At 45.8% G+C, this 14,232-nt stretch overlaps 1 protein-coding gene across 3 annotated transcripts in view; it reads left to right on the top strand.

The window, feature by feature from the left end:
* Positions 1–14,232, top strand: part of ARAP2 (ArfGAP with RhoGAP domain, ankyrin repeat and PH domain 2) — a 135,429-nt gene that overhangs the window by 7,314 nt on the left and 113,883 nt on the right. For 2 of the 3 annotated variants that reach the window (XM_077301656.1, XM_077301654.1), the window contains exon 2: positions 7,158–8,144. In XM_077301656.1, the coding sequence (XP_077157771.1) occupies positions 7,273–8,144 (872 nt within the window). In that variant the 5' untranslated portion in view covers positions 7,158–7,272. Of the gene's footprint in view, positions 1–5,581; positions 5,602–7,157; positions 8,145–14,232 lie in introns of those variants that run through there. The other variant, XM_077301655.1, reaches the window with a different exon arrangement.

Raw genomic sequence — 14,232 nt, 5'->3', positions numbered from 1 at the left:
ATATATATATATATATATATATATATATATATATATATATTAACATAAAAAAACTAAACAGAACTAATAAGGATAATAAGAGAGAGAGAGAGAAAGAAGGGAAATAAAGATAGAAAAAGGGAAACTATATTAAAAAGGATCCTAATTGTATCTATGATGCATATGTATCAAATTATTAATTACACTGTGATTATATAAAAAGGTGAAATCCCACTTGTTCCGTTCCCCCATCCTCAAACCATATATTCTTTTCTTTTCCCCATAACATAAAATGTCTATAAAAAGTTTCTAATGTTTATTATATTTTTGATGTGGAACACATCTTTTGGGTATGGACATGACATCTGTAGTCCTGCCCCAGGGAGTGTATCAGAAGAGGTAGGAAGGGAGGAAAGGAGGTGGCGTGTAGAGGTGGAGGCCAGGGTACCGGCCATAAGGGAGGGAGGGAGGTGGCTGATGGAGGTGGAGGCTGGGTGCCATTTGCAAGTTAGGGAGGTGGCCTCCTGGGCTTGGGAGGCTGTACACCTTGCTGAAGCCGCAACACTGCACTGCAGGGCTCGGGAGGGCCAGGCTGCTTCCCTCCAGGCCAAAGGAGGCTGGGACCCTCTTGGGAGAACAGGTAAGGAGGGAGGGGGTAGGACTCTTTGTGTGCATGTTAATCTGTGTGTGTGTGTCTGGGGGGAGGGACCCGGAAGTTGGTTGGGGAAGTGACAGGGGAGGGGGAAGTGGGAAGTGAAGGGGTCTGCATGTGTGTGTTTGTTTGTGTGTTTGTGAGAGAGGGGGAGGGGGATCAAAGAGCTTTGGATCAGGTATGTGTTGCACATACCTGTGAGAGCTTGGGTGTCACACCTTTTTTATTTATTGCATTTCTATACCCCCCATAAGGCTCAATTAGCAATGAATATAGATGTCGACTTTCCTCTAATGAATGATGTGAGTTTGGCCCTCTCTACCAGTTCCATCATTTTATCCCAAAGAAGTCAGGGCATCCAGTTCTGCCTCTAGCTATAGTCCACCAATCTTTACAGGTCACATCAGCACCTTCTGAAAGGACTTCCTACTAGCCTGTGCAATCTAATGTTGTGTCTAACGGGCAGTCTGATCCTCCCATGAACTCTGCCTCTGCCAGCAAAGGATTTGATGCAGTTTTGTTTCAGTCGGAAGCAGCAATTGATAAACCTTAGTTGATAAATCTTAGCAGCCAACCTCTACCACTACTGCAATATCACTCTTCAAACCGGAGGTCTGTGACAATTTTAGCTGTAGCAGAAGGCTATCCTCCCCCCCCCCTGCTCATCTGCAATCACTGGGGTACCACTGACCAAATCCTCGGCAGAGTTCTGCCTCTTCTGCAATGACTCAAGTCCCCTGAACATCCTTCTGCTCACCTTCATAGAATCAGAGAACCGTAGAGTTCCAAGGGGTGATATAGGCCAACTAGTCCAACCCCCTGCTCAATGCAGTATCAGCCTAAAGCATCCAGGATAAGTATTTGTCTAGCTGCTGCTTGAAGCCAGTGAGGGGGAGCTCAGCAGGATCAGGTAACACTTCCTCCTCAGGTAACACTTCCTCCTCAGGTAACACTTCCTCATCACTCCCCAGATCCTCTGATTCTATGGTCTATTCACCGCGATCTTTGCCACTTAAACACTTCCTCACAAGATTGAAGGATCATCGTTTCTGGAAAACATGTTCCGGGGCAGCCAGCATGGGATACATTTAGCTGTCTTTTGTCTACCATGCCCTGTGCTAAACCCCTGGGGTCATTTTCAGCAATTGGGCTGAGGTCAGATTTTTTTTGGGGGGGGGAAGCAAGATTAAGAGCAAAGTGTAGAGGCATTTAGAGGCAATTTGCAAAATGTCTCCCCCATCCATATGTTTTAAGAGGTCCTTTTCCTCTGCTTCTTAATAACCAGTACTTCGGAGGAGGGGAGCTTCTGTGATGTCTCCTATATTGTGTGGTGTTGGAGAGTGCTCCATCAGCTTACTTGAGAGCCAGTTTGGTGTAGTAGTTAAGAGTGGTAGCCTCTAATCTGGAGAACTGGGTTTGAATCCACGCTCCAGTCACAGTTCTCTCAGAGCTCTCTCAGCTTCACCTACCTCACAAGGTGTCTGCTGTGGGGAGGGGAAGCAGAGTACAAAAGCTCAGCTCTTCTTCTGGTGGCCCCATAAGATTTTCAAGGATTCAGAGGTGGTTCTCCATTGCCTGATTCTGTGTTGCAACCCTGGTATTCCTTCATGGTCTCCCATCCAAATTCCAACCAGGACCAACCCTGCTTAGCTTTTGAGATCTGAGTGGATCAGACTACCCAAGACATGGAACTTTATATGGTACATATTTATATGGTACATATTTTAAAGCTGCAGCTACTCTGAGTCCATGTCAATCACAGGTCAGAAATCTCCATTAAATAAAATGCAGGATAAGATGGGCATAAGGTAAAGGTAAAGGTATCCCCTGTGCAAGCACTGAGTCATGTCTGACCCTTGGGGTGACGCCCTCTAGCGTTTTCATGGCAGACTCAATACGGGGTGGTTTGCCAGTGCCTTCCCCAGTCATTACCGTTTACCCCCCAGCAAGCTGGGTACTCATTTTACCGACCTCGGAAGGATGGAAGGCTGAGTCAACCTTAAAGGTAAAGGTATCCCCTGTGCAAGCACCGAGTCATGTCTGACCCTTGGGGTGATGCCCTCCAGCGTTTTCATGGCAGACTCAATACGGGGTGGTTTGCCAGTGCCTTCCCCAGTCATTACCGTTTACCCCCCAGCAAGCTGGGTACTCATTTTACCGACCTCGGAAGGATGGAAGGCTGAGTCAACCTTGATCCGGCTGCTGGGATTGAACTCCCAGCCTCATGGGCAAAGCTTTCAGACGGCTACCTTACCACTCTGCGCCACAAGAGGCTCATAAGATGGGCATGGCCACACACAATTACTCAGTAATTGTAAGATGGGCATGGCCACACACAATTACTCAGATCATCGTTGGTCTGAAACACGTTGTAGTTTTGTTGTTTGTTCCGAGCACAGGTCCCTACAAAGCTAAAAATGGGCATGAAAATAAGAGCAGGGGTGATTTTTCCATATATTCAAATTGTCATACAGTTGTTTTCCCTTGCATGAAACCTGTGGCTTGTGTGTGGGGATGATCCAGTTGGCATCCAGAGCCCAAACGGTCCAGTTGCATGCCTTCAACTCACGATGTCCTTCAGAGAGCTGGTGGGAGTCTTTGTGCTGGGGGTGGTCTTTGCTGGTTTTTGTCTCCTGGGCATCTGCTAGTGCTTGTTGTCCCATCCGTCCCCCCACCCCTGTGTATGCCTTGAACTATTTCTGTGTATGCCTTGAACTATTTTTACCCAAACTCTCTTTCTCAGCTTGGGGGCCAGAGGTGGTAGAAAGGTGGGGCCTAAACCATAAGTCATTAAAGCCAAATAAGCTCTCAAGTTTACACATTCACACCCTTGCCCTGTTCTTCTCTGGAGCATCACCTGCTGAGCCCTTGAGGGGATCAGCCACAGGTGCTAAGAAGCAAGAAAATTGTCCAACCACTCCCTTGCAATGAGCAATCTGGCTATATTCACATTGTTATTATGCGCATTAAGGAACACAAAATATGTAGGTTCCCTAGCTAAACTAGTGTTTTATGTCCTGAAGTTTCATGAAGGTCCCTCATGGATATTGTTGGACAGTGTCTCTCTGTTGGTATGATAAGCTCACTGAGTTACCTCCTGCCTTTAAAATTATCATAACAAAGTAGGAGATGCAAATACTTGTTCTTTGAAAAAAAAGTTCCTTCCATGACTGAGATAGGCAAAGGAAGGGGGCTGAAATTTAGATATGCGGTTCTCATTTTTCTCCCTCAAGGTGGCATCTCTATTTATTCCTCACAACAATCAGATGAAGTAGGTTAACTTGAAGGAGAGTTAACTTGGTGCAGTGGTTAAGAGCAAAGAACCAGGTTGGATTCCCCATGCCAGGTAGATGACCTTGGGCCAGGCACAGTTTTTTCAGAGCTCCTACACAGCTCTCTTTGGCTCAAGGTTGACTTGGCTCAAGGTTGACTCAGCCTTCCATCCTTCCGAGGTCGGTAAAATGAGTACCCAGCTTGCTGCTGGGGGGTAAACGGTAATGACTGGGGAAGGCACTGGCAAACCACCCCGTATTGAGTCTGCCATGAAAACACTAGAGGGCGTCACCCCAAGGGTCAGCCATGACTCAGTGCTTGCACAGGGGATACCTTTACCTTTACCTTTACATAGCTCTCTCAGCCCCACTTGCCTCAGAGGGTAGCCTGTTACAAAAGGGTGTAGATCAGGCAGTACCTCATCTATGCTAGGTAGAAAAGGCATCCCCCAGTCTTACATAAGGTTGCTAGCTGTGGGTTGGGAAATACTTGAAGATGTTGGGGGTGGAGCCTGGAGTGGGCGAGATTTGGGGTGGGGAGGGACTTCAGTGGATGATGATGATGACGATAATAATAATAATAACAATAACAATAATAATAATATCCATCCTCCAAAGCAGCCATTTTTTTCTGGGGAAACTGATCTCTTTAGCTGGGAGATGAGCAATAATTCCAGTGGGTCTCTGGGACCTACCAGGGGACTGGCATCCCCCAATCTTACACCGTATGATCTTCTCACCCTTTTTACAGGACGTAATGGAAGCCATGCTTATTGCCTGTTTTCGGTGGAATTATTGCAGTGCTGACTACAATATGGGCTGTACCCTCTCTTGTGCAATAACACATCTGCCTACCTTTCATTTTACAATATGAGCAAACTTTTGTTTCCTCATTTCAAAGCTTTGCAGGGATTTGAAGGAAATCTGATTATCCTCCTCCTTTTCTATTTGAAAGCTTTGCGGCAGTTGGGAAAAACTGTTTCATCAGAGGCAAAGGGGTCACAATGATAGAAAACGGATCTTTTAAAGCGCTGTTGCATGGCAGCTGTGTAATCTTCTGATCCAACATTTGAATGAATATTTGGGCGAGGTTTTTAGACAAGCTCTTCAAACGGGAAACAGAGGATGTACTTTTGGAGTTAATCAGGACTGTTGATAAAAGTTAACTCACTTCCCTCCGCTTTTTAGAGAGCCGTAATGCTTAAGAGCAGCAGACTCTAATCTGAAGAACTAGCTTTGATTCCCCACTCCTCCTCCACAAGAATCCAGCTGGGTGACCTTGGGCAAGTCACAGTTCTCTCAGAACCCACCAACCACACTAGGAGCGTGCTGTGGGGAAAGGATGGGAAGGGAAGGCAATTGTGGGCTGCTTTGGGATTCCTTAAGGTAGAGAAAAGTGGGGTATACAAATCTACACTGCTGCTGCTGCTTCTCCCCAATCATCTATTCCTCCTCCTCTTCCTCTTCCTCCTTTTCGGTCTTTTGCAAGTAAGAGATGAGTGGATGGGGTGGAAGAATCAGTTTAGCACCATAAACGCCTTCCCCCTCTTCTGTTTTCCAGAATCTGTGGCGTCTGCTTAAATGACTACCTTTCCTCCCACAGGCTGGGACCTGCCTGCTTGCCTGGGAAAATTAGAGAGAATAGAGACGAGGGCAAAGATCTCAAGGAAGTTGATCATTGTTATGAAGATGCTAAAGGTGGGGAAGGTGCCTGAACTATGCTGAGTTGGTGAAAGCTGGTACCAGATTCCATGCACAGTCCTGGGCATGGTGGTTGTTATAGTTCCTCCTGTTTTATTTCTGGGCTTAATTTCAAAAACGCTAGTGCTGGCCTCCATAGCCCCTTGAGGGACATTTTTAGGGTTGCCAACTCTGGGTCGGGAAATATCTGGAGAACTGGAGCTTAGGGAAGCAGGGTTTGGGGAGGGGGAGGGACCTCTGCAAGGTACAATGCTGTGGAGTCTACCCTCCATTCCAGTCATTTTCTCCAGGGGGTCTGATCTCTGTTCTCTGGAGATCTGTTGTAATACTGGCAGATGTCCAGACCCAACCTGGAGTTTGGCAGCTGAATCAGCCCCTGGCTTGACCTCTTCAAGGGGACAGATCTTTTCTGAATGTTGATGCAGCTCTTTGAAGCATTTTGCCAACTGGAATGGATTTCTGGTCTTTATTAGTCCTTTGAAGGAAGAATGATGATAGGGGATGTCTTGGATGGGGGTGCCTGTGAGCTTTGCTTAAAGAAACCACATGTAAGGGAGAGGGTCAAGTGGCCCCTTCCTCTCTACTGTGATCCCACTCTGGGCTGTTCCCTAAAACTGCAGTTGTGCTTCTTAAATCACTGGGGAAAAACTGATTGTGATTCTCCCAAAATCTCTTGTCTGTTTCAACCCTGACTCTCCAACCCTCATTCACAAAAGCTTTTATGTCTAGCAGCTGGAGAATAGCATTTCTCAGTAATGGTATTTGGGTAAGTGGTTAGCCAGTGTGGGAGTGGTGGTTAGGAGCAGTGGGCTCTAATCTGGGGATCTGGGTTTGATTCCCCAGTCCTTCTCCATAGGCAGCCAGCTGGGGGACCTTGGGCCAGTCACAACCCTCTTAGAACTGTTCTCACAGAACAATTCTCTTTGAGAGTGTCTGTTGTGGGGAGAGGAAGGGAAAGGTGTTAGTAAACAGCTTTGGGACTCCTGGAAGTGAAAAGCAGGTTATAAAAGATCAGCTCTTCTTCTTAAATCTGATCAAGGGAGTATGGACTTTTGAAAGCTGACCTCCAAAGTGCCTCTAGATATGAATCTAGTTGCTTATCAGTGCACTTGTATGTACCTTTAATTTTATAGGATTGTATCCAGCCCCATTCTTTGTTCCGTCATTGCCCACTTTTATACAGATCCCATCTCACAGGGGTTTTGTATATGCAGTTCACATGATTCTGAGCAGAGCATGTTTGATGGTCAAAAAGGACCCACTCCTCCCTTTTTTACATGTAGAAAAGTTGGTCGGATCCAACCCATTGTTTTGAGTAGCATTGCAGGCAATGGGAGCCAAGTGTTTAAGGAAAGGAGAGTAAGCCATCTCTGTTGTTCCATTTTTAAACTCTTCCTGTCTGGGATGAGAGATCTCGTCTCCGTTACCTTTGTGCTGTTCTTGGCAGTAAAAACAATTTCAAAAGACTGTTATATGTGGATGTTAACAAAAACGTTGGTGCTTAAAATACCGTCTCTAACACCACTCCTTTCTTTCCTTGCCCTGCACTGTAGGAGCCGAAGGTGTTGATTTTATAGATGCCGTTACTACTTGCGGAAGGCATTTGATTCCTCCCAGGGGCTTAAAGAAGAACTTTTGTCATGGTCCTGGAAATGTGTACCAAGTTCCATGCCTCTGAAAAAGAAAGCCAGGAACAAAGTTGACAGGATGTCATTCCGAGACCCCAGTGGCGAAATAAAGGAGTTCTTGGATGGTATAAATTTGGGGCAGTACTTTTCTAACTTTCAAGCGTTTGGTTATCGGAGTTTGCCAGACTGCGTGGGGATGAACAACAGCATGCTGCAGCAGATAGGGATCTCTCCTACCGGGCACCGCCGAAGAATCCTCAAACACTTGGAAGTCTTATTATCCAAAAGGCAAGGCAAGTCTGCAGACGTCGAAAGTCACAATTCTGACCCCCCTGTTCTAAATTTGAACAAGACTGGGAAAGGGGGCAGGCAACCCAGCGGACAGGCATATACGCTCTGTGGCAATCGTTGTGAAGAAAGGCATGAACTTCCAGACAATGAGTCACAGGGATGCAAAGGCAGCACATCTTCAGATCTGGACTCTTCCAGCTCGCCTTGTCGGAACGTGCACTGCTCGACAGATGTTTCTGCTGTCGGTGAAAATGCATCTGAGCAAGCGATGCCTGAAACGATGCCTCCCTTAGGTTATCCTCTCAGAAAAGGACAATCCGAACCTTTTAATGTGCCGCTAGAAGATGCTGCCAAAGACGATTATACTTCAGAGACTTTCCGTTCCTCTGAAATGAAGCCCGGCGAGGAGCATCTGCTCTGTTCGGGGCAGGGGAACTTGCCACGTGGTTCTCCAGACTCACCGTTCATTGAATTTAAAGGGGAAATGGTGGAGAATGACCTGTACGGCCCTTGGGCACAAAGCCTTACAAAGGTGGGTCCCAGAACAACACGATCTTTCATACTCAGGCATCGGCCTGTCCCAGAAATACCGGGTTCTTCCAAAGCTGCTGCTTCAGCCAGGTAAACTTTGCTTCTGTTTCTTCTGTTTCTAAGCATTGTGTTAATACTTTGGGGTGACCAAAGTCCTTCACATGTATGTTCTCAGTAGCTATCACCATAGTCCTAGTAGCCCGTGTGAGATTCTGTTTGCAGATGGGGATATTGAGAGCCCGGGGGAGATAGTAGTTAGAGTGGTGGACTCTGCTCTGGAGAACTGGGTTTATTTATTTTTATTTATTTATTTAAATTTTATACCGCCCTACTCAGCGAGTTGGCTCATGGTGGGGTGCATCATATTAGCAACATCAGCAATAATTTAAAAAATGCACTAAATTAGTTTAAAATCTAAAATAGATATATTTAAAATTTAATGCAGCCTCTGGTGTTAAAAGCAAAACAGCAGCGTCATCAGTCTAAATTTGGCTTCTGATCTTCCGGAGCTAGAGTGTGGTCTTAGGCCTCCTTTTGATAGGGAGGGCCCAGTAGATGTTACCTGAGTAAGGGGGCTGGACCTCTCTGGGCAGCATAAAGTGTCCTCTCTCTACCAGAAAACTTGATCCCAGCCACAGCTTCTTCCTCCTCACCTCCCTGATGTGTAGCCTTGTAGAAGCTAGCCCTGCTCCCAATTGGGAATATTTACTTGAAGGGTTGCAAGCTAACTATAAGAACATGAGAGAGGCCATGATAGATCAGTTCAGCCCTCTGTGTCACCAAATCTCAAGGATCATCAAGAGGTCCATCAGTAGGGCCAGATCTCTGGAAGCCCTCCCACTGTTGCCCCCCAAGCACCAAGAATAAGAGCATCATTGTCCCAGTCATAAGAACAGAACAGATGCCATTTTGGGTCAGGCCAGTGGCCTATCCAATCCATCAGTGGACAAATCCCAATGGCCATGCAGTGGACAAATCCCATGGGCCATCAAGAGCTCTTGTGCCACACCGGGAAGGCTGTGTGAAATACACGTCCCCAGAGTTCCTGTGATGGAAACCAACAAACGGGGAAGTGCTTCTGGAGTTCTGGCCCTGCTGGTGTGCCTCCTGATGCCCCCTGAGTTTTGGCTACTGTGTTCTAGACTGGATGGACCACTGGCCTGGCCCAGCATTACATCTTTTTTGTTGGGGTGTGGCTAGCTGACATCACTTCTGGGGGTTCTCGCAACCTGAAGAATATTTCAGGGGGTCCTCCATGGTCAAAAGTTTGAAAAATACTGCCATAGGGTATACTAGAGAATTGATCTCAGGATAACTGGGGAATGGGGGGAAGGGGCTGTTTATTTGGCGTAGAGGTCAAAAATGTGCATCATAGCTGCTGGTGCCTCGCAGGAAAAAAAAACAAGTTTCAAAAATTGAACCAGAGAATCCAATTCTATGGGCACCCAAAGAAGGCAATCCTGCCCTCCTTTTCTTTCAAAGGAAGATGGAAAAAGGCACTTTAAAGGAATTGTCCCTTTAAAAGCCTTCTCCAAGCTGGGGGTTTACTGGGAAGGAATTTAAAGGGACTGCAATTCCTTTAAACACCTTTAACTTATAATAATAATAAACCTTTATTGATATAAAACAATAAGAGGCAAATACAACCTTTAACTTTAACTGGCATCCCCTGAAATACTGAATATTTTTGGTTTTTTTCAGGCTTGGCCATTTTGGATAGCTGAATAAATATTGTAATTAGTATCCAGCTGAAATGTACCCAGAAAATGCTGATATTTTTCCACTGTTGTTTCAGTGCAAATATAACAAATGCACACCCCTAGCCTGCTTTGTTAGCCTTCTTTTGGTCTAGGCTTCAATTTCACATACCTAATATTTATCTGTGTCTAGCTCTAAAAAGATTGGTATGAATTGTTGTTCCCCTTGCACACAGCCAAGGGTCAGAGGACATTTTCAGACCTTGCTCATTTTTCGAGAACTGCCTCCAGCTTGTGCAGAGGTGTGCACATACGATGGAACTTTACAGCAGATGGAAAGTCAAAGCAGTATTACCAACACGGCCATGAATTCTACAATGCTCAGTTTTGTCACCTCTTATTTAAAGTGGGCCACACAGATCTCCTTAAAAATAGCATGAGTGTCATGAACAATTCTAAATTTACCTGCTGCTAGCCATGTGACTCTCTTCATATATATATGACTCAGGTTTAGGCCTGCCAACTCTGGGTTGGGAAATTTCTAGAGATTATGGGGTGGCGCCTGGGGAGGGTGGAGTTGGGGGAGGGAGCTTAGCAGGGACGTTATGCCATAAATTCTGAAATAGCAATTTCCCCAAGAGGAATGGATTTTTATTTTTCTGAAGATCTGTTGTAACTCCAGGGCCCAACTGCAGGTAAGCGATCTTACTCTGTGTTAGAGTTGCTAGCTCTTGGAAGCAGGGATGCTAGATCCTGCTGGGGCTAGAAGAACCTCCACTTTGGTGGTGTTCCTCGTTTCGGGGGTTTCAGAAAGCAGGGGGAAATTCCCCTCCTAACTGCTGCTTTCATTGTGGTCCTTGCCCCCCAGATCTCACCCCTGCACTCCCTCCCCTGCTCACCAGGACCAGGAAGAACATCTCAACGTACTGACATCATCCAGAAGTGACATTGGCATGCTGGGGTAGTTGAGGGGGAGGTGTTCTGGGGTGTGGCAAGACATCATTTATATGGGGATGGCATTCTTGCATGGTTACTGTGCCTGGGAAAGGGGATGGAGACTGGATGCCTACTCCTGCCTCAAACCACCGCCTTTCTCTCTTCTGCAGTCCTCCTTGGGTGTAGCAGGGAGGCTTGGCCAGCTGACATCACTTCTGGCTGGATTCTGGGGCTCCTCGTAATTCAAAAAACATTTCAGAGGCACCTCCATGGTCTAAAGGTTGAAAATGGCTGACCTAGACCAAATTTATTATGGTGCAATAGACTTCTTTGCTGGTCAGGCATACTTAGGCATCCATAGATTGTGAAACACACAAGTTCCAGAAATTGTAACAGATTCTAACAGAAAAGGAAAGTCTAATGACCTCCAGTAAATTCAAAACTTTTATTGTGGGGAAAAATATTTCCCAATTTTAAGGGCTCATTAAACCACCTTCAAATACAACTCTGTTTCTTTCTTCTTTTTGCCTCAAATGAGTTGGCCATTTTTTTTGTGACCTCCTGGTGATATCTAAAGATCTCCAACTATTACAATTGATCCCCAGATCACCAAGATCAGCTCCCCGGGAGAAACTGGCTGTTTTGGGGGGTGGGCTCTGAGACATTATACCCTGTGGAGGTCCCTCCCAGCGTCCATCCCCTAAATTCTCCAGATATTTCTCAACTCAGAGCTGGCATCCCTATTGGTGAGCAGCTAAGGAATTACAGGCACCACATTTTGTAACTATGATTTAGGGTCTAAACCAGGGGTAGTCAAACTGCAGCCCTCCAGCTGTCCATGGACTACAATTCCCATGAGCCCCTGCCAGTGTAACGACTCTTCCCTCCTGAAGAATGCCCATTTATCCAGCATGTTCAGATCTTGCTGAACTCTATCTCGATCTTCTGGGGTGCTCGCGCTACTCCTCCCAAATGAAATAACAAGCCCTAAATCAACAGTATGTTCTGCAGGGACGCTAGTCTCAGACTTGGAACTGGGAGACCCAGATTCAAATCCCCACTCTGGCATGAAGTTAATTGGGTAACTTTGAGCTGGCCACCCACTCTCATCTAAACCCGCCTCAGAGGGTTGTTGTAAAGATAAACACAGCAGAATGAAACAATTAAGTTGTGATTCCCCAGTGGGGAGAAAAGTAGGGTGCAAACACTGAAAGAAAGAAGCAATTTTATCTGAAATCTCAGTATCTTACCTGGCATCCACAAATTATTTGATATGATTCAGCTGAGTTCAGCCATATTGTCTCAGCTTCCAGGTACAGGTGAACCTGCACTACAGACTTTTGCTGTTTCAAAAGTCATTCCCACCTCTCCAGGAAGCCTGAGGCCTGATTTCAACATAATGCTGACAGGGCAAAAGTATTTTCCTTGGTCAACACCCAACTTCTCTTTTCATCAAAGCTGCTACCTACACAACGCGTGTCAAGTCAGCATGCAGAGATCTGTAGCCCGGGTGGATGTTATGCTGGTGTGTTAAATATGCAGAGCTGCTTTGTATGAAGGACAGCTTTCAGCCTCACTGACATCACACCAAAGCCTCGGGACAGAGCTAGGGTTCGCCATCAGAAATCTCAACAGCACCGCCTGGATTCTTCAGGAGGGAAGAGTCGTTAAACTGGCAGGGGCTCATGGGAATTGTAGTCCATGAACATCTGGAGGACCACAGGTTGACCACAGGCAGGCCCTAGGGTTTACAAGGCAAGAGACGTCCAGGGGTGGTGACCATCTAATTCCTTGGAGGTCTCCTGTCCAACTACCAGCCAATACTGACCCTGCTAACCTTCTGAGATTTGGCAAGACCAGGCCAATCTGGCCTATCCATGTCAGGGCAAATTTTTTGAAACACTTTCCTTTTTTGGCCCTCTAGCTGCAACTGACTTATGGCGACCCCATAAGGTTTTCAAGGCAACAGATGAACAGAGGTGGCTTGCCATTGCCTGCCTCTGTGCAGCAACCCTGGATTTCCTTGGTGGGCCCCATCCAAATAATAACCAGAGCTGACCCTATTTAGTTTCTGAGATCGGACAAGGTCAGGCTACCCTAGGCTGTCCAAGTCAGCTGGACCTTAATAGATCCCACAAGGCACAAGCCTCTTTGGGGAACTGGTTCCAGAGGGTAGGTCAACCACTGAAAAGGGTCTCACCCTCGGGGGAGACTTAGCCACTGCCAGTACGGGATGCACAAACAGGGGAAATGTGGCCCTGCTGCTGCAGCCAAATTGGCATCCAGATGGATGTTGAGTTCTGGAATGTGTTTTTGGTGTAGCATATCATTTCCCCCACACTTTAGCATGCAGTTTTCACTACGGTCCATTTAAGCTCATTGAGATCTGTGAGTTGAGGCTTTAGTCACTCAGCATAGGGTTGCGCTATGAGCACTCCGGAAGTGCTGCTGTAAACATGGACTCCCTGCCCCCCCCCCATTAAAAGATGCTTTGGAAAGCAGCGGATGGGTGTTTAAACAACTTCTACTGCACTTAAAAATGCCACCTGCCTTCCTCTTGAGAATGGAACTCTGTGGCTGGGAGAGAAACCATATCCCTCCCTGAACCTGCCAGTTCACTAAGATTACGTGACTACGTGGTAGCCTTCCCAAAGCACAGAGACCTGGGTCTGGTCAGTTCCTGAAGGGGCCCTAAAAATGTGACACCAATCAGTAAGTGGACAGCTTCCTGGCAAAACCCTCTGCACAGCTTGCATTGAAATGCAATTTAAAAATGGCATGCAGAATAAGCACAAGGGCAAATGCCTGGCTTTGAGAAACAGCGGCTTATTTCATTTAAAAATGCTCAGAAATTAAAATTAAATTGGAAAACAAACAAACAAATAAATAAATAAATAAATAAAGTGGTACTGGCCTTCCACCTGGAAGTCAGTTGGGAAGCTGGCATGGACCTTCCACTGAAGTACTGGTTTAAGCATTCCAGTAAAGATTCTCTGTGTTGAATTTATCCAGCTCCCTTTCAAAAGAGATGGCACTTCTTTTCAATGGCTGCTCCGAGCCTCTCTCAGCATAGCAATGACAATGTTGTGAATGTAATGTGGGATAAGGGGATTAAGTTTGCAGTGTGTGCTAGTTTGAAAGAATTTTTATAAACTGATGTATCATTGGTATTTTAACACCAAATGGAGAGTGTAAAATGTATAAGAATATGTCAAATAAGTGTTGGAAGTGCAAACAACTCCCAGGGACATTTCATCATATGTGGTGGACTTGATGCAACGCTAAAAATGTTAGTCTCAGATTCACATGCGGTACGAAAGATTTTGAAGATTAATGTTCAAAATGAAGCTGGAGGTATTTTTACTTAGCTTAATGGACGAAAAATCAGGGAAAAATTAGGGACATTATTCCTATATATATGATAACAGCTGTAAGAATATTATGGGTGCAGAACTGGAAGAATGAGAAGATACCTACAATTGAAGATTGGATATTAAAATGAAGAGAATTTGCTGAAAGGGCAAAACTCACAGCATTGATAAGAG

This window comes from Paroedura picta, chromosome 10 (assembly GCF_049243985.1).
Source record: "Paroedura picta isolate Pp20150507F chromosome 10, Ppicta_v3.0, whole genome shotgun sequence".
In the NCBI taxonomy this organism is placed as follows: domain Eukaryota; kingdom Metazoa; phylum Chordata; class Lepidosauria; order Squamata; family Gekkonidae; genus Paroedura; species Paroedura picta.
This window is presented reverse-complemented; position numbering and strand designations above follow the sequence as displayed.